Below are 17467 nucleotides of genomic sequence, written 5' to 3' on the forward strand. Positions count from 1 at the left end.
ATTATCAATGCTGTGTGTTCACTGTGCACTTGCCTGGACTGTATTGCTCGCATTCCTGATCCACATTGGCCGAGGAACCGCAGTGCCACCCTACCTGAAGCAGTATCATGGGCATATCCCTTCCACTGCCTGTGTTGCCTCAGGTGCATTTATATCTTGACAAAATGGGAGATTTCCCTTGTTTCCAGGTAGACCCTCCTGTCTAGTACAAACATGTGGTGGAAGAGCTTCCTTCCATGTGCCTACTTTGTCCCTGTCCCTAAGAGGGACCTTGATGCACCCCAAGTGAAAGGCATCAAACTTTACAGTAATGCAGGTTTCTAAATTTCCTTCCCTCTTCTCTGTTGCAGCAACACAGATGTTCACACTGTGGCGTCCCTCCTGAAGCTTTACCTTCGAGAGTTGCCAGAACCTGTCATCCCCTTTGCCAAATATGAAGACTTTCTTTCTTGTGGACAACTGCTCTCAAAAGATGAAGGAGAGGTCAGTGATCCTTCTAATCTGTCTCCTCCTACATCAGAAGTTGTTCCCCAGATCAGTGTAGTATAATTTTTTTTCTCATCATTCTTCAATCTTGATTTAAATCAGTGAAGTCCCTGGGAACCTTCCTCTGAATTTTCCTGAAGCTGTGAATTGGGTGCTATTGTCACAGGCTATTGCTTGAAGCAGGAGCTTTTTTTGAAGTCAGTCTTGTAGCCTGGTGCTTCTTTTTTCTAAACAAAGCTGTTCTGTAGCATAATCAGCAAGAGATGCAAGGTAGGAAGGAGGTATGGGTTCCTTTCCCAGCCTTGCTGTTAACTCATTAGCAGTCTGTATAAAGTCACTCCCTTTTCCTGTGTTTTCCATTTTAAATATCAGAACAACATATTCTGCTTCCCAAAGTTTTTGGTGGATGAGACAGTGATAAGTGCAATGGCCTTTGTATTTCTTAGAGGAAAGGCACTACAAAAGAGCAGACTACGCTATTATCCCCAAATGGGGGGGGAAATAATGCTATGAATACTTTGCCAGAACCTTCTTATGATATTCTTCTCTTTGGTTTCCAGGCAAGGGAAGGGGCTGACAAAAATCATCAAGTCTGTGGCAGTCATGGAAATTTTGATTCACTGCTTGAGAGGAGCAGGATAATTTACAATATGATTGATTGATTGGTTTCATCCATTTTGTTCTTCTTACTTTAGTCCTTTGCTGTCTGCAGAGGCACGTTGGATCTGGTCTGATGCGGTGGAACTGTGCCACTTTCTAAACCAGCAATTTAAAGAAGCTGTAAGGGCTGTTACTGGTGTCTTTCCTTTGCTAAAGAGGCAAAGGCCTGAGGGCTTGTAAGCTGCAGTCCACAGTTCTGTTTTCTGTGTGTGGTCTCAAGAGCATGCTCATCTTTGTCTTTGGTGGGATTCTGTTCTTCACTGCGAGCCTGGAGTTCACCTTCAGTTCAAGTGGCAGAAGGATCTGGGGAGATTGTCCTTCATGATGCCCATATGAAGAACCTTGTTTGTGTGCCTCAAATGTAGCATATATGGTAATATAAGATTTTATGGTTAAAAGGCAAGTTTACTGCTCTCAACACTCAAATGATGTAACCTCCAATCAGCTCCAAGAAAGCAAATTTCTGTGCATGGCACAGTATATTACCACAGGTGAATATGCATTTGCATCCTGGACACAGCCACATCAGTGTGTCAGTGCACTAGTGTTGTCTTTTCATAGGTAGAGGTATGTGTCTACTAGCTCCAAAACTTGCTCATTTTCTGCCTTACCCTCAGTGAACTCAGGCATCTCTGCAGGGTGCTGTGTTACAGACCACACAGCGGTTATTTCACAAGAAACAGCAGTACTTCTGAGGCGGTGGAGCTGGTTTCATTTTGGTCATAAGATGTGCAGACTGAGAAGTTTTGGATCCATTAAGCACTGTTGCACAAGAGTAGAGACACTGCCAAATTGGGCAAACATAATTGTATATCACTGCTCAGCTTATTAACTACGTTGTTTGCCTGATTTTGCCTGCACAGGCTGCAGCAGATTGGGAAGCAACATCTGTGTTGCTTCTGTGGGAGCAAGGTCAGACTCAAATGACTTGTAGTGCAGAATTCTCTTTGGATGAGAAAGGTGATGGGGAGCACAAGATAGCCAAAATGAAAGCTTACAAAATACAGCACTGGTCCTAGCACAGAGTTGTTTTGTTAAGCTGCTGTTGTAAACATAAGCAATTTTATTTTTCAACAAAATCTGGAACCTTAGCAAGGACTGTTTACTTTTTCAGAAAGGAAGGTTGGAGTGCCCACACCAAGGGTGGAGATGCTGTACGTGCACAGTAGCATGTGGAGCAGAATGTAGCACAAAGTCATACCTAGCCTGTGGGGCCTGACTCGCCGCCTCCCACATGGAAAATCCCCCTGCCTAGAAACTGTGGTTTCATTGAAACCATAATTTGTAACACATAATGATAAGCAGGGAATTTAAAAATCAAAACATATTTATTAAAGAATAAAACATTATTTAAAACAATTATCTCCATTGTTGTCACTGTTAGAACAGCATGGTGTTTAGTTTGAAGTACTATTTTGTTTTCATTTTTTACTTGGAACTTGAAATATCAGTTTCTTTAGTTTTACACTCCCACTCTCCCCCCCTCACCCAATAAAACCAGAACTGCTCAAGGCAAATTAACCATTCGAATAAAACTTTTGGCACCTTGTGCTGCTACATTGTGATCGTGGATAGAAATTACTATGATTTTAGCTTGGCCAAACTCCAGCACTGTGCTAAGCTTTCCATTTTTCATTCAAATTGCTTTTCATCTCTTCGTTCTGTATCCAACTCATCTCTGGTATTCAAATGCAAACAGAAACGTAACAGAGACCTTAGATTGTGCTGAGGTCTCCAGGTATCTCAGCAGGACTGCAGCATTAAAAAAGATTTGATTCTGATCCCGATTGATTTGGAGAAGGGATCAAAAATTAAAAACAATTTTAGAGAAAGAGAGATCTTCAAATTTCTAAAAACTCATTTGAGTCTGAGCTGACTTGACATGGTAGTATTCAGCCTTCACTGCTACCTGTACTCTAGAGTTGCACAGCAGTTCAGTGGATTGAACACATGGCTTTGAGTTTTTAAAGAGGGATCTGAATTTGGATGAGCATCTAAAGTGTTACTAGTTTTCCAGCCAAACTAGAAGCTCCAAATTGGTGCTGATCTGTTACACACAGTGCAAAACCCTTGGGTTTGGGATAATTCGTTGGAAAGCAGCATTTTCAAGGAGGTAAGAGTTAACACTGCAAAATCCCACGATGAATAACAGTGCAGTGCTTGTGTTGCTTGCTGGGCTGCAGCCATAGCATGGTCAGTGCTATTTGTTAATTCAGCGGTTTCGAGCTTGTGTTTTCCTTTACGCTTTCGCTGTGGTGTTACCAGGCTCAGCCTTCTGCCCTCTTGCAGTTCAAGTGGTTGGTGGGTACAAATCTGTGGCACAGCTTATAAATGCTGCAGTAGGAGAGAAAGCTTTTTTTAACCTGGCAGGTGTTTCTACCTTGATAAATGTGAAGATACTTTCTGTATAATACCGTGTTTGAGATTCCTTGTGACAGAGCATGAATGATAAATTTTTAGAACCTTTTCTTCTTTCAGGTAGCATCTTGTATCTTTAGGTCATGTTCCCTGCTGTTCACAGCTGCCTGCAGTTTTCTTTCTAAAGCCTCCTCTTACTTTCAGTGGAGCTATGGTATTTTAATTCAGAGTACTTGAAATATAGTGCCAAATACCATCTTGATTTCCTTATTTGAAATAAATTGGGTTACAGAGCAAAATTCAAGAGGGAATTAGGTCTGTCAGCTCACCCATTTCTAGTTCAAACTTGTCACTTGAAAGCTGGTTGACCTGAACAACTGACCTTAACCTTCATGTCAGTAGCAGCTGTTCTTGATTCAAAAATTTTCAGAAGTTAAAAAAGAAGATTTTGATTTTCAAAAGCGACTGGCCTTTTATTGCTGTCTCCATTGTTGTCACTGTTAAAACAGCATGGTGTTTAAGCTAAGGAATTAAAAAAGGCCTGCTGCTTTTAAGAATTGTGTTTTATGTTTTAGGTTTTTACTAGAGAAGTTTTTTTTTTTGGGTTTTTTTTTTGGGTTTTTTTTTTGTGATGGGACGTACAGAATAAAGAAGTACCTATACATTTAGGACATTAAGGAGAAAGGTAGGATAGAGACTGCTCTCTGGATCTTTCTGACTTATCTGGACCAGAGAAATCAGGAAGATCTTGCAAGAGTCTGGCCAACAGAATTCCCTCCCTAACAGTCCTTAATAAATTGAGGAGAGTTTGAAATGAATGTCCAACTGCACTTCTTTGGCCCCGAACCAGTTGCTTCTGGAATGTCTCCATCATTAGTTTGCAGCCTCTGTCGTTCATTAGGAGCTATCACTCTTCATAATTGTGCTTCGGTATCTATTTTTCTACAAAAGGTTTAATTGTCCCCCAAAATAAGCAATATCCAGGGCAACTGCAGCATTGACAGGAAGAAGCAAATGATACTTAGGACTGTAGCAGGACAATAGCCTTCTGAGTCAGAGGTTTTCATTGTATGATTTAAATAGCTTCAGGGTTTTAAGTCATTCATTCAGCTGATGTCTCATCTTACGTTTTAATGTGAAAACAGAAATTTTGTGAGGAAGTATGTTCCCGGTCAGAATGACTGCAAATAGAAGTATGTAATTAAAAGGAGGTAGTTGGAGTGTCATTTAGCTTTTTCAGGAAAAACTCTCCTCTGCTCCAGTTGAGCATTACTGCGGTGTGTTTGTACTGCACTCAGTGCCTCAAAGTTTCAAATAGGCCATGTCCTGCAAAGGCACATCTGCTGGTACATTGCCACTGATGCCAGTGGGCAGGCTTTGAAGGCTGGCAGGCCTTATTAATTGAAGGCTTCTACATCAACCATTAAAGTTGACTGGAGGATTTCCACTGAGAACTGAGTCAAGTTCCGGACATTGCGGTTTCTTTTGGTAATGCACAGTGCATTAGATGACACCTCTTTTAAAGTGAAGCGTCCTTGTGTTGTCATCTGTTGTGCAGCATTTGGCCATGGAAAGAGGACTTTGTAGTACTGAAGGAAAGTCACGTCTGCTTTGCAGCATTTACATTAATATCTCTCCTTCTTGTTTTTCCTGTCCCTCAGGGAACCCAGGAACTGGTTAAACAGGTGAAGAATTTGCCCCAAGCCAACTACAACCTCCTCAAATACATATGCAAGTAAGTGAAATTAATTAACACTTGGAAAAGTCTTTAAGTTTTGTGAGGCTTACATGCAAATAATATACTCTGAATGTATGAATATTCAGACATCACTTACGTGTAAGTTACTGCTCCTATAAAACATTCAGAGGTGAACGAACAGCCTGCCTGAAGGAAGCTCTTGGTTTATCCAAGAGCATCAGCCAAGCAAATTGCTGTCACCCACAGCCTTGGCAGAAGGCATGAATGATACCAATGTTTTATATTGTTTATTTCAGAAGTACTTACAGACCACTAAAGAAAGACATTATTTCTACGTATTGCACACTTGGAAAATTTATGACACAAGCTGAGTAGCAGATGCAGTCAGAACAGCCAGTCTGGCATCTGCTCTGGTTTGGAAGTGTGGTTAGGAGTAGCTTCCTCTTGGATTCCAGGGACTCCACAGCCTTGTCTCCCCTCATCTCTGTGCTGATTCTCCCAGTTTTTGGGCTGCCTTTTTATCTGGAAGTTGGAATGAGATAATCTTTAAAGGTCCCTTCCAACCCAAACCATTCTATGATTCTGTGATCTGTATTTTGTTAAATTCAAGCCTTTTTCACAGACTGCTAGTTCTAGGATAAGGAGAAGAGTGAAATGTCTTTTTAATTCTGTTATGTCTGTAAGTGAAAACTATGTAAAGTCAATCTGTGTAATTGGAGAATTCCTATAAAAATGCAAAAAGCTGTCCTTTCAGACCCAGTAAAAGGCTGGATCCCTGCTAGATGGGTACTTCTGAGAGAAACCATCCTGTCTTCTCTAGTTCATACACTAAAAGGGATCTGGGGTAATTACTGAGTATTTAGGCTGCGTTAGTCCCCAGAATCATTTCAGGTGTCCGGGTTGTATGAAAGTAAGACTAAACTGTCCCTGCCCCAGAATGCCTATAGTCTAAGAAGTGACTTACTTATTATTCCCCTCCTCCTTTGATTTTTCTGGGGGGGCTTTTCAAGGTTCCTCGATGAAGTTCAGGCTCACTCCAGCATTAACAAGATGAGTGTCCAGAACCTGGCTACAGTATTTGGACCAAATATATTACGTCCCAAAATGGAAGATCCGGTGACCATGATGGAAGGTAGGTACTGCTCTTGTGAGACAGCACAACAGCTGTACTTTGGAGCTGCAGATCATGCATTTGTTGGTAGCTGAGCAGTAGCTGCACAGTCAGAACAAGTCAAGCCATCCATCAGTGCCTATGAAGGGGGTGTATTGGTTGGCCTCTCTTACTCCATTTGCTGCTGGTCTGGGAGTGTCTCTCCACTATGTGGAGATGCCTCTGCCACCTGGAAACTCTTTTTGAACCTACTGCTAAAATAAAAGCTCACATGTTTTTCAGAAGGACCATGCTTAAGTACCAAACTGCTGTCATTTAGCAATGGTGCATTTCAGTAGTTACACAGCAACCTGTAGAGAACATCCAGGCCACAATGAGAGGGCTGTAATTTTTGCTGTGCCACAGTGGCTATAACTAGGGTTCTTAGAAGTGTAGTTTTCTAATCAGACTGTATATGGGTCAGAACTTCACAGAATCCAAGAAATGAGTTGAAAATCATTAATTTTGGATGTAAAATCATTAATTTTGGATGTAAAAATCTGAAACTTTAAAATCATCTGCCTCTGTATGGGTCGAGTAGGCTGACACTAGGGCTATGAAGCAGCTCCTCTCCCAGCTGGCACTGGAACACAACTACTGTGGTGCAGGCTTTAGTAGAGTCTTTGCATTGAGTTCTGTGGGCTCTTGGAAAGCCTGCACAGATGTGCAGTAGGAGGCACAGACAGAGATGCTGTGCCCAGGATGTTTGAACTTGGCTCTGGTGCTGCTCCTGAGCTGTAGGGGACAGCTGATGTGGTGTTCTGCGTGATGGAAATCCTTCACAGAACACCAATATTTTTATGCTGTAGTAGCAGCAGTGCCTTTAGGTCTGCCCAGGTGATGTGCAGATGTTGCCCATAATGGCAAGTCACTGTAAGGACAACTTCAGAGCATGTCCTGACATATTCTAGTTGTTCAGGGATTCAAAACCTACCACAGAGATGTGGACCATATTATTAAGGGTAGATTTGAGATTCCCTCAAAGTGTGGAAGGTACAAAAGTCCGGGGAGGAGAAGGGAGCGTGGGAGCACATGCTGATTATTCAGTATTAGAGAGGTGGGGACAGCGGAAATCAGCCTGTGTGTGATGCTGTAACTTCCCCTAGTGGCCACTGGGCCAGCGCTGGTGGCTCTCACAGCCTGGGCCAACAGCATGCTCTTTGTTCAGCTGGCACAGGAGACAAGTCTGGGTTCAGTTCACCTCAGGTATTTCATTATGCCATTCATCCGATGGCAGAGGTGCTTGTATTGTGTGTAGGTGCACGGGTGCCACAGATGCTGTGGTCTCCTGGTCTCTCCTAATCATCATCTAAAAACACTACAGTGATCTGATGTGAAATTCTGTGTTGACGTAGATCTGAACTGTAGAAAAATTGGGATATGTAGGCTGGATTTTTTTACTTAATCATTATACTAATAACAACAGCAATAGCAATGTTTTGTTTAATTTTTAGTTGAGGATAGAAGGTTGATTAGATAGAAATAACAGAGAAGTGTACAGACTCAATTTTTTTTAGCTTCAGGGTAATTTCAATCTGCTAAATAAACTGGTAAAGTAAAATACTGCACCCAGATCTTAACAAAAGCGCTCTAGTTGTGTCTCTCTTCAAATTTAAACCATGAATTTCAAATAGAAATATCTGAAGTTTGACAGCTAGATTGTTAGGAATGCCCTTATCTTCAAGACATTTATTTCTCTTCCTGCGTTCACAGACATAATAGAAGTGGTAGGTGAGTTCAGTACCTCTTGCTGTCAGGCCAAAATGTCATCATTAAAATCAGGCTTTTGTCTTGAACGCCTGAGTATGTTGGTCTTATTCTTTATTTTAGGTAATACTTAAAGATAGAATAGCATATTCACTCTTTTAAGGGTTTTTCTCTTTTGTAGGAAGTGCTTTGTATTAGGTTTGGTAAGTGTGGTGTTCTCTATTAGTTCCTAACAGTTGGCTCCACTACTGGAAAACAATGATAGCTCATTTCTGTGGATTTAAATAATTGCAAGTACTTTCTGCACTTGCTGTACACCTTCTGTGAGTATCATGCAAATGTCATACTTTCTGCAAGTTTCTCTGCACACTGAGTGCAGCAGAAGGCCTGAGCTGAAATTTCTGGTTTCAATAAGCAGTAGCTCTGGGCCTGTTCAGACTGTAAAACTGACTGCAACCTAGCTGTGTAAACCTGCTGGTTTTGGAAGCTGGACGGAGAGGTGTTTCATCCCAGCAAATAGGTTAGTGTGTTCAGGATCTTGCCATGCATCCCTGCACAGGGCTGCACTATCCTGCGTGGATGCAAACACTGAGATTGATGCTGGCTCTGAAGCCCATGCCTGGTGTGGTACAGACCTGCCCTGTTTTCCAGGTGTCCTCCACCTCTGTCATCCTCCAAGGTCAGTTAAGCTTCCAGCCTGCTTAAGCAGGTCAGTTTATTAATCATTGCTAGTGATAATTTGTGCTCTGCTAGTCAACTACATTCATGAACTGAACTGAGACCCACATCCTTCACAGTCCCACTTTCCAGTAAAAGCAATGACTCCTGTTCCTTTGAAGTCCTGTATAGAAAGGCCCAGAGTAGTTCCTCCTGCAGACCCATTGAAAGGCATGGCAGCCACAGGCCTCAAAGGAGCTCACGGGACATCCCACAGGCTGGGGATGAGTCTGGGAGGGCTTTTCACCTCTCCTCAACTGCTTGCCTTTGTTTTCCACCCACAGGCACCTCACTAGTTCAACACCTGATGACAGTGCTGATAAGTGAACAGGGGCGAATCTTTGCTGTTCCTCAGGCAGACGTGCCAGGGAGCCAGCTGGAAATCAGGCCTGTGCGGCAGCGCAGTACTGTGGAGTGGATCTCTGAGGAGGACGGGGAGGACAGCAGGTCAGAGAACAGTGCTCCCAGCCCTGCTGATTTGCCTTCTAGCAATGCTGTGGCACTAGAGGCCACCCCAGGACCTGCAGTGAAAAACACTCCTCCAGAGCACAGTGGCAAATTAACTCAGCCTGCCACCAGCCCCAGTAAAAGAGTGCAGACACTGCCTCCGTGGAAATACTCCTTCCGCCAGCAGGGAGCACGGTCTGTGAGTCCAAAGCTCGGCAGCTCATCCTTAGATATCCCCAATCTCTCCTCCAGCGGGAACTGGTTGATGAACGGACTGTACTCACTCCGAGGCCACCGCCGGACAGCATCTGGGGAGCGAGTCAAAGACTCATGTTCCTCCCAGAGACTCTCCACTTACGACAACGTCCCCTCGTCCAGCCTGTCCCTCAGCACACACAGCATGGCCAGCACTACATGGTCGACGTCGTCGTGTGAGATTTCCGTGATGGACTCAGTCAGCAGCTGCCCAGCCTGCCGGGCCAGTGACTCTTCTGCTTTAAGCTCTCTCAAAACCGAGTGGATAACTCAGGGCTCGCTGTCTCAGAGCGAGGGCAAGACTGCAGACCTGGAAAACAGCATGGACAGGTTTGATGCATGCAGCAGCAGCAGCAGCGAACAGAGCGACCCAGCTGCAGCTTCCCGAGACTCTGTCCAATGCTCCAGGGCCTTACAGAGCTTGGTGGTGGAGCTAAAGACAGAACTGAGCAAACAGAGGACTGAGTATGAGACTAGTATCAAAAGGTAATGTCATCTGCAGGGGGGACGAGGAAGTTGTCTGCCAACATTAGCCCTGTCTGAGCATGAGCTCTGAAGGGTATCAGGATCTCAGACCTGAAGTTTGGGTTTAGATGACAGCAGATCTGGTCCTGTTTTTTCCTCACTGCTCTCTGAATCCAGCTTTTCTTTCTCTGATCTAAGAGGTCATTAAAAAAAAAAGGGGGATTTCTGCCATACAGGGAAATCCAGTATTTCACATTCTGTGTTTTCAGTGGAAATGAGAACAGCACAGGTAATACCAAAGTCTCCTCTTACTGTCCTCAGAGAAACAGCAAATCTTAGAGGCAGGAATTGGGACCCAGCATGGTCAGGCCTCAACAAAGAACTCTGTTGGTCTCTGCAGGTGCTAGTATTTGTACCAAATCAGTCTGAAATTGAGGGCTTCTTGTTGCTTTTCCCAACAGAAACATTCTTGAGGAAACTGCTCTTGACTGTTCTGCAGTGGATTTTTTTTGTGGTGTTGGGACTGCATCTCAGCTACAACTTTTTCTGCAGCCCTTTTGTGTTAAACTTCTAGAAACCTTGATTTTGTTTTTTTTTATGTAAAAAGCGGTCTTTGGCTCCTGTGGCAGCCCCTGGCTTGGAGTAGCAGCGAGCTGCAGCTTGTGCAGCAGACAGCAAACTGTGTCATTATTTGCCCACTGGTGTTTCCTTGCACAACTGCTGGTGTTATACTTAAGAGCTGAGCTCAGAAAAATTCCTCTAGTTTTCAGGAGAGCTGTGTGTGAGGACAGGGGCTGTTGTAGGAAGTAGAAAATATTAAGAACTAGGAAGTCATATTTATTCATTTGTGGGAGTTGGTATATTAGGTTTTATGAGTGTATGTGCTTAATAGAATGACTTTCAGGCAAGCACTCAGGGAAGTATTCACATGAAAGCACTGAAGAAGGGCTGTAGTCCCATTTTTTTACTAATAGTTTAGTTCTCAGAGTTTGTTGGGTTTTTTTTGTGTTCAGGTGTTGATGTTATACTCCTTCAATTACTAAAACTCTGGTAGCATTTCCATACCTCAGTTTACAGTCTCCCAAACCTGGTACCAAAAGCACATATGACAGCTGGCATAGTATAGCACAGCTTCAGGCTGCATTAGTTGCCACTTTTTTCCTTGTTAATTAATTTCTCAGAAATGTATCTAACTTTGATGTCTTCCTGTGGGCCAGCTGTTAAGGCAGGAATTCTACTTGCTACCTTCCTGCTTTATTTTATGATTTCCTATGGTGGTGACCTGCCAGCCTCTGCAGCATTTCTGCCTCGTGCACTGTCCTGCCTTGGTGTGTGAAGCTGAAAAGAAAAAGAGGCTGTGTAGCAGTTTCAGTTCCATCACAGTGGGAGAAAAGCCTACCCTCACCTTGTTGTGTTCCAGGTACAGGAGCTGATGAGAACATCACCAGTTGCTAGCAGGGGGTGTTGGAAAAGGTCTCTGAATGAGTGTGGTAGTTCATGGCTTATTTGGATTTTTTAGATGCCCTACTGATGCAGAATGGGAGGAGAGGAAGGTATGTGCCTTGCATTTAATTCTGCAGAGCTGCTCTGGCAAGCCTTGATGCAGGGAAAGAAAGTAATAAACAGAAACACCAGCCTGCACATTCTTACCTGCTGCCTGGGGGAAGAGATGGCTTTCCACCTCTTATTACTAAAATTGCTCCAACAGGGCCTTAAGCTGTGAACATCAGGGGCATCCAGGAAGACCTGTTCTTCATTCCAGCTGTTGAGCAGTTCCAGCTGCTTCAGCTCTAACACCTGCCTTTCCCCTTCAGCTGGACAGGGCAGAGAGCACTGTGGCTGGAGGGGAGGGCTATAAATTGCCCAGGTCTCACAGGGCAAAGTAACTGAGAGGAAAATGCGTAATGAACTAATAGTTTCATAAAACCAGGCAAGATGCAATCACAGCCTTTATGTATCAAACAGGATGACTCCAGCTGTTCAGGATTACAGCCTGAAGGATTGTGCTGTCAAGTCTAAGAATTTCAAGCCAAGTTTTTCAGCTCTCAAAAATTTTGCAATGTTTTTACTACATCTGCAGCAATTTACACGTGAAAAAATATGTTCCTTTTGAGACTGCATGAAAGTCTGTTTCTGTGGAAAGAGCTAACTAGCAAAGAAGGGAGGCTGCTTAGCAGGAAAAATTTAGGCTGCCTCACTGTCTTTATTTTATTGAAGATAATTTAGTCCCCAAAAATAATAATTTATTGCTTTACAGTTGTACATGTGCTTGTGTGGTTTGCAGAACTCTGTGTGTGTAGCAGGACAAGTTTTAATGAAAGAACATGAGCTTTTTGTTGGCACATACATAAGTGGAGTGAAAGCAGAGTCACTACCTGCCTGTGGCAGATGTAAGGAACACTTGCTGATGGAAAAGCTGTTATTTCTCATCATCAACTGCCTATTTTCTCTCTTAGTCAGAGGGAGGCAAGTTTTATGGCGTGCCTGTAACCAGCCTGTTCCAGAGCATTTCTCCCTCAAGGTTAATATAATTATCAGACATTCTCTGTTTTTAGTAATTCATGTTTACCACCTGGACTCTTTAAGAAAATGGAGAGGACTGCTATGTTGTGTATGTAGAAATGCAGTAGGTATTGTTACCCTTTGTAATTCAGAACATAGACAGCTAATCTAGGCTGCTGTAGCTGACCCCTAAATTTAGTGGTAGAAAAATATAATTGGCAGCTCAGAGCTGTAGAATGTAACAAAAATGTTTTAAAGTGTGTGTGTGGGGAAGCAACCCAGCTTCAGAAGAGTCCTATTAGGTAAGAAGCCACAGCTGGCTGGTGACAAAGGTCTGCCTTCACCAAGATGGGCCTTTTTTGCAGAACTTGGTGCAGGTCAGTGCACCTGTGTGTGACTTTCTGATTCCTTGTGGAAACTGCGACAAGGATCCCATTGCCATCTTTACCTGCATGTAAAACAATGTAAAGGAACAGCTCAAGGGGACAAACTGCACTGCCTGCATAATTGCATCTTGGCCAGTCACAAAATGGAATTCAGACCCTTCTGGCACTGCCAAAGCCCTCATTTGTTTTTTGTTTGTTTTAGTATGGAGTCAGTAGCATGCCCTTGTTGAGTATAATTTACTCTGTCTAAAAATAACCTGTTCACAGTTTCACAGAAAGGTAAGCTTCACAGCTGGGTATCGGTGAGAGCGGGGACTGGTTTCATGTTTGGGGTTTTTTTGGTGTTTTGGGTTTTTTTAATTATTTTTTAAAAATTTATTCTATTTTAAAGGGGGTACACTTTTCCTAGGAAAAGCCTAATTTTTTAAATTATATCCTAAATCATATCATCATTAATGAAATGGCAGTTAGAAACTAAGAGAAAGTTTTAAAAGAGAGAACTAAGTGGAACAACTTAAATTTATTATAGTTACAAGCTGTATTTGTCCATCCACTTAAAAAGCTTTTTTTTTTTTTCTCTCTCCCCATTGGTTTTAAGAATTGAAGAAACAAGTGCAGACCTGAGGAAACAAGTGGTTAGGTTAGAAGAAGAACTGGACCAAGAACGAAAGAAATACACAATGCTGGAGATCAAGCTGAGGAATTCTGAACGTGCTCGTGAAGATGCTGAGAAGAGAAATTACCTCCTGCAGAAGGAAATGGAGGAGTTTTTTTCAACATTAGGATGTTTAACTCTTGGGAGTCAAAGTGCTAAAGTCCCCAAGTAGAACAAGCACAGAAATTTCTATTTCTGGCAAAATGAGTGAAAATGCACACTTTGTTCCAGTATACTCATGTATCATGAGTAATTCTACAGTGATTGTGCTATTGGTGACACTTGCTCTGTTGTCTTTACATATGCTATAGTATTTGGGCAAGCTGGGAAAGTGTGACCATAATGCTTGAAAGTTTAGATGTCAGATGGCCAGAAAAGGGGCCCCCTTTATATCCACAGAACAAAAGACACTCTTCTCCAGAGCTGTCCTGCCATCTTTGGATTCAAATGCACCATCCTTTCACTGGCTGAAGGACAGTGGGAAGTCCTGCAGCATGGGTGGATGGCCAGAACCGATGGACAGGCTGAGCCAGGAGATGAGGGCCTCCTGTACTTGTGCTTGGGGAGATGGCAGTTCCAGTCTGGCACCACAGCCAATGGGGTTGTTTACCAGATGGATTCTAATGAGGTGGTTTTCTCCCCACTCCCTACATAAAGTTTGTTCAAATTTCTCGTTCCTGAAGTGGCATTATTTTATGAAGATACTGTGAAAACAAAATCTACAAAAAAGCTGAAGATACCAAAATCTTGACAGTTCACTAAAATGGTCCCTTACCTGCCAAACAGTTTCAGTGTTTCATAAAAATGCAACTTATTAAACTGTATGTGATTAATAATCAGATTGGCTACACAAACTCCATGGAACTTTAAATATGCACATTTTGCCCTAGGTATCTGGGGGATTTTTGAGCCAAAAATAGACCAGTATTAGCTGCAAGAAAAAAAATTTCATGAGTTGATTTATGTCATAAAGATAGAATATGGAATATCAGTCATCAAGGTAGAATATGGAAGATTCTTATCATCAAAAGATATCCAACTGATCCAGCTGCCGAGGGGTTTTAATCTATAAAACTCTAATAGCAAAACCTATGGTAAGAGAAATTAGTGCAGTCAGGGTGGGGGGCATTGGGGTGGTAGAGGGAGAAGGGTGGGGATCTATCTTTAACCTTCCCTGGACAATTTACACTTGGCTGCCTTGTATCACTTCTCATTACATAATTATGTTTTTTTTGTTGGTGGTTCTCACAGGGAGATGAGGGGACAGGAGGAATATTGCAAACAACCTGTCAGCCCAAGTTCATTATTTCTACTAAGAAAAAATCCATTAGAATGAAGCTGTAATTTCTGGTAAATACCTGCCAGGGCTGACTTCCCTCCCAAGGGATTTTGAGAAGCTCTGCATAGCATTTGTAGCACCCTGAGCCATGTGGAGCCTGCACACAGAAAACTGTTTCACCAGATTCAGCTTGAACTCTCACCTGTCAGCCCAGCACTCACAGCACTGTTCATGTTTTCTTGGCACTTTATCTTTGACAGCTGAGGCAGCTTGGGAGTCGCTAAGAAGAAAGTTTTTTAACAGAAAAGTGTCATGACAACATGAACTGGCTAAAGGGAAAGTACAGAAGGAGCAATGAAGAGCTTGCTTTATTTTAAGTATTTAAAAAAAATTGCCCTGAATCTTGTTTCTTACTAGAGAAGACTATAACTCACTGTCTGGAAATAAGAATGGGCTTTTTTACATACCAGCAGATAGTACACCTTTCAGTAGCAACTTTCTCATCATCAACTCACATCCAGGTATTTCAGTATTTAAACATCTGGATGTTTACTTGTTTCTGCTGCACTGTAACACTTCTTCCTATAAAAATGTAAGCCATTGAATGGGAGCCAACCCCAGCATTTTAACCTAATCTTTTCTGGATAAGACAAGTCAAGCAAGGTGGTACAGTAAGCTGTGGACAGGTCAATTCCGTTACTTCAAAGCTTTTTTCCTCCTTCCCAGGCTCTCCAGCAGCACTGGATTCCTTCCAGCCCGTGGCGTGAGGCAGCAGGTACCCGTCTGTTCAGCAGCACCCGCCTGCCACCTGCAGGCACAAGCATCACCCCCACCTTCCTTCTCCATCTCTGCCTTAGGTTATTACTGATGGTCACAAGTGATCTTGCATGGAATAGGATGGCCATTTAAAACAGCAGCATTAAGATCCATAATAATGTGAGAGAGAAGCAGTTGTTGTAACAATGACCAAGCTGGAAGAGCACAGTGTGGCATGGAGCTGCAGTACCAGGCCAGTGATCACAAAATAAACCTAAATATTGGAGGGTGGCCTGAGTCAGGATGTAAGTAGAAAATCAGGACTGATAAAAAGGAAGTTTCTACTGATAACATTCAATACAACTAGTAGTAACAACCAGGGTATTTCAATGCCCTCTCTTACTGCTATCCCAAAAGTGGAAACCTTTCACTGTAGCCATCATGATGGCTCACACATCCCTTAGACTATATTGCATTATCTCCTATATCTATCAAGTGCAGACTGCTCCCTTTAGTTTGGGAACACTACAAACTTGGGAACTGAGCCATGCTGACTGGGAGACTAAACACCAAATATGCAAGACAAGCAGTGAACAGGACTGCTGGCCAACTCTGTAAGTATTTAACCTTAGGTAACTGCTACATATAGCAGAACTGGGGAACAAACCTACCTATCCTAAACCTTCAGCTCCAGGACAATCTGTCAGATCTGTAGGAGTAAAATTACTCTGGCATTCAGGATAAAATTAATTCTTCTTTTCAGTGTCACAAATGAAACAGTATACACTCAAACTGATTAGTGAAACTAAACAGTTGCAGGTTGACTGTTGTGCTCCAGCACCATCTATGCCTCTTCACGAGGAATAAATTCCAGCTCCTTTTGAAGATGAGACGCTGCAGTAAACAAAGCCTGCAAGAAACTGCAAAATACCCAGTTCACACTAAAATTCACGATGGTAGGATGTTAAATCTTAAATGCAGCAACTGGAGTATAATGTTCATTTCCAGACATGGGCATTTATACAAGAAATGGGAACCCACCTGTGTTGTTGTACACACCTCATGGAACACTATGCCCTTATCTGAGGAAGATGATACACCCTTTCCCACCACTTCATTTCCCCATATCAAGCATCCTTATTTTGCAGACCTTTCGCTCATTACAGCCCCTGATTTAAATGTCAGCTTTCTTAGCAAGTGTTTACAAGATACAAGTTGGTAATATTACTTAACACGACAAAAGGTTCCTGGAATCAGGTAAAATGTTTTTACCACAGCTTCACCTGTGCAATCTTCCCTTCCAGTATTTTGCAGGCAAAAAAGCATAAAAACTTTTCAGTGACAAAAACCCAACACAAGCATATACTTTAAAAAAAATCAAAACAGCAATGCTTCAGAATAACAAAAAAACCCTTCTGAAAGTCTCCATGTAATCTCTAACACAAAAAGGAAAATGACCGAAGGTAGCTCATTGAATCATCTACATTCACCAGTGAGTTCTATTGAAGCCAGCAGCTCTAAGCAGTGTTTCAGTCCTGAGTCACCCACACACAAATCCTGGGGAGAGCTAAGATTGTCTCTCCAGCCTTGCTCTGTTATTGGCATATCATTCGAAATTGGCTGCTCTTTATGCTGACATGCAAATAAAGAAAAGCATTTGTGAGTCCTACCACATTCCTAGAAGAACGTCTCACAAACAGCTGGCCCAGAGAAACAAAGCTGGCTACACTGGACTGCAGGAGTCTCAGTCCCTCTCCCTTGAAACTGTACAGGGACACCAACAGCACAGCTCAAGGGCATCTGCAGTCTTTGTTCAAGAAAACACCCACACCCTGCTGGAAGTGAAGGCAATCAAATGCATTTTGTGTTAGGATTTACCCACAGCAGAGGGGCCAGCAAGTGGTCTGGGCACACAAGTCAGCTCTTCAGAAGTCAGATCCTTCAG

At 42.7% G+C, this 17467-nt stretch overlaps 1 protein-coding gene across 4 annotated transcripts in view; it reads left to right on the forward strand.

Moving 5' to 3' along the window:
- Positions 1-17102, forward strand: part of ARHGAP22 (Rho GTPase activating protein 22) — a 142775-nt gene extending 125673 nt beyond the window's left edge. For all 4 annotated transcript variants that reach the window (XM_051800107.1, XM_051800108.1, XM_051800110.1 and 1 more), the window contains 5 exons: positions 351-483; positions 5166-5239; positions 6214-6335; positions 9062-9965; positions 13431-17102. In XM_051800107.1, the coding sequence (XP_051656067.1) occupies positions 351-483; positions 5166-5239; positions 6214-6335; positions 9062-9965; positions 13431-13659 (1462 nt within the window). In that variant the 3' untranslated portion in view covers positions 13660-17102. The remainder of the gene's footprint in view (positions 1-350; positions 484-5165; positions 5240-6213; positions 6336-9061; positions 9966-13430) is intronic.
- The last annotated feature ends 365 nt before the right edge of the window (positions 17103-17467 follow it).

Source organism: Manacus candei, unplaced genomic scaffold (assembly GCF_025592945.1).
Source record: "Manacus candei isolate 608988 ecotype Guabito, Panama unplaced genomic scaffold, ASM2559294v1 h1tg000050l, whole genome shotgun sequence".
Lineage (NCBI taxonomy): Eukaryota > Metazoa > Chordata > Aves > Passeriformes > Pipridae > Manacus > Manacus candei.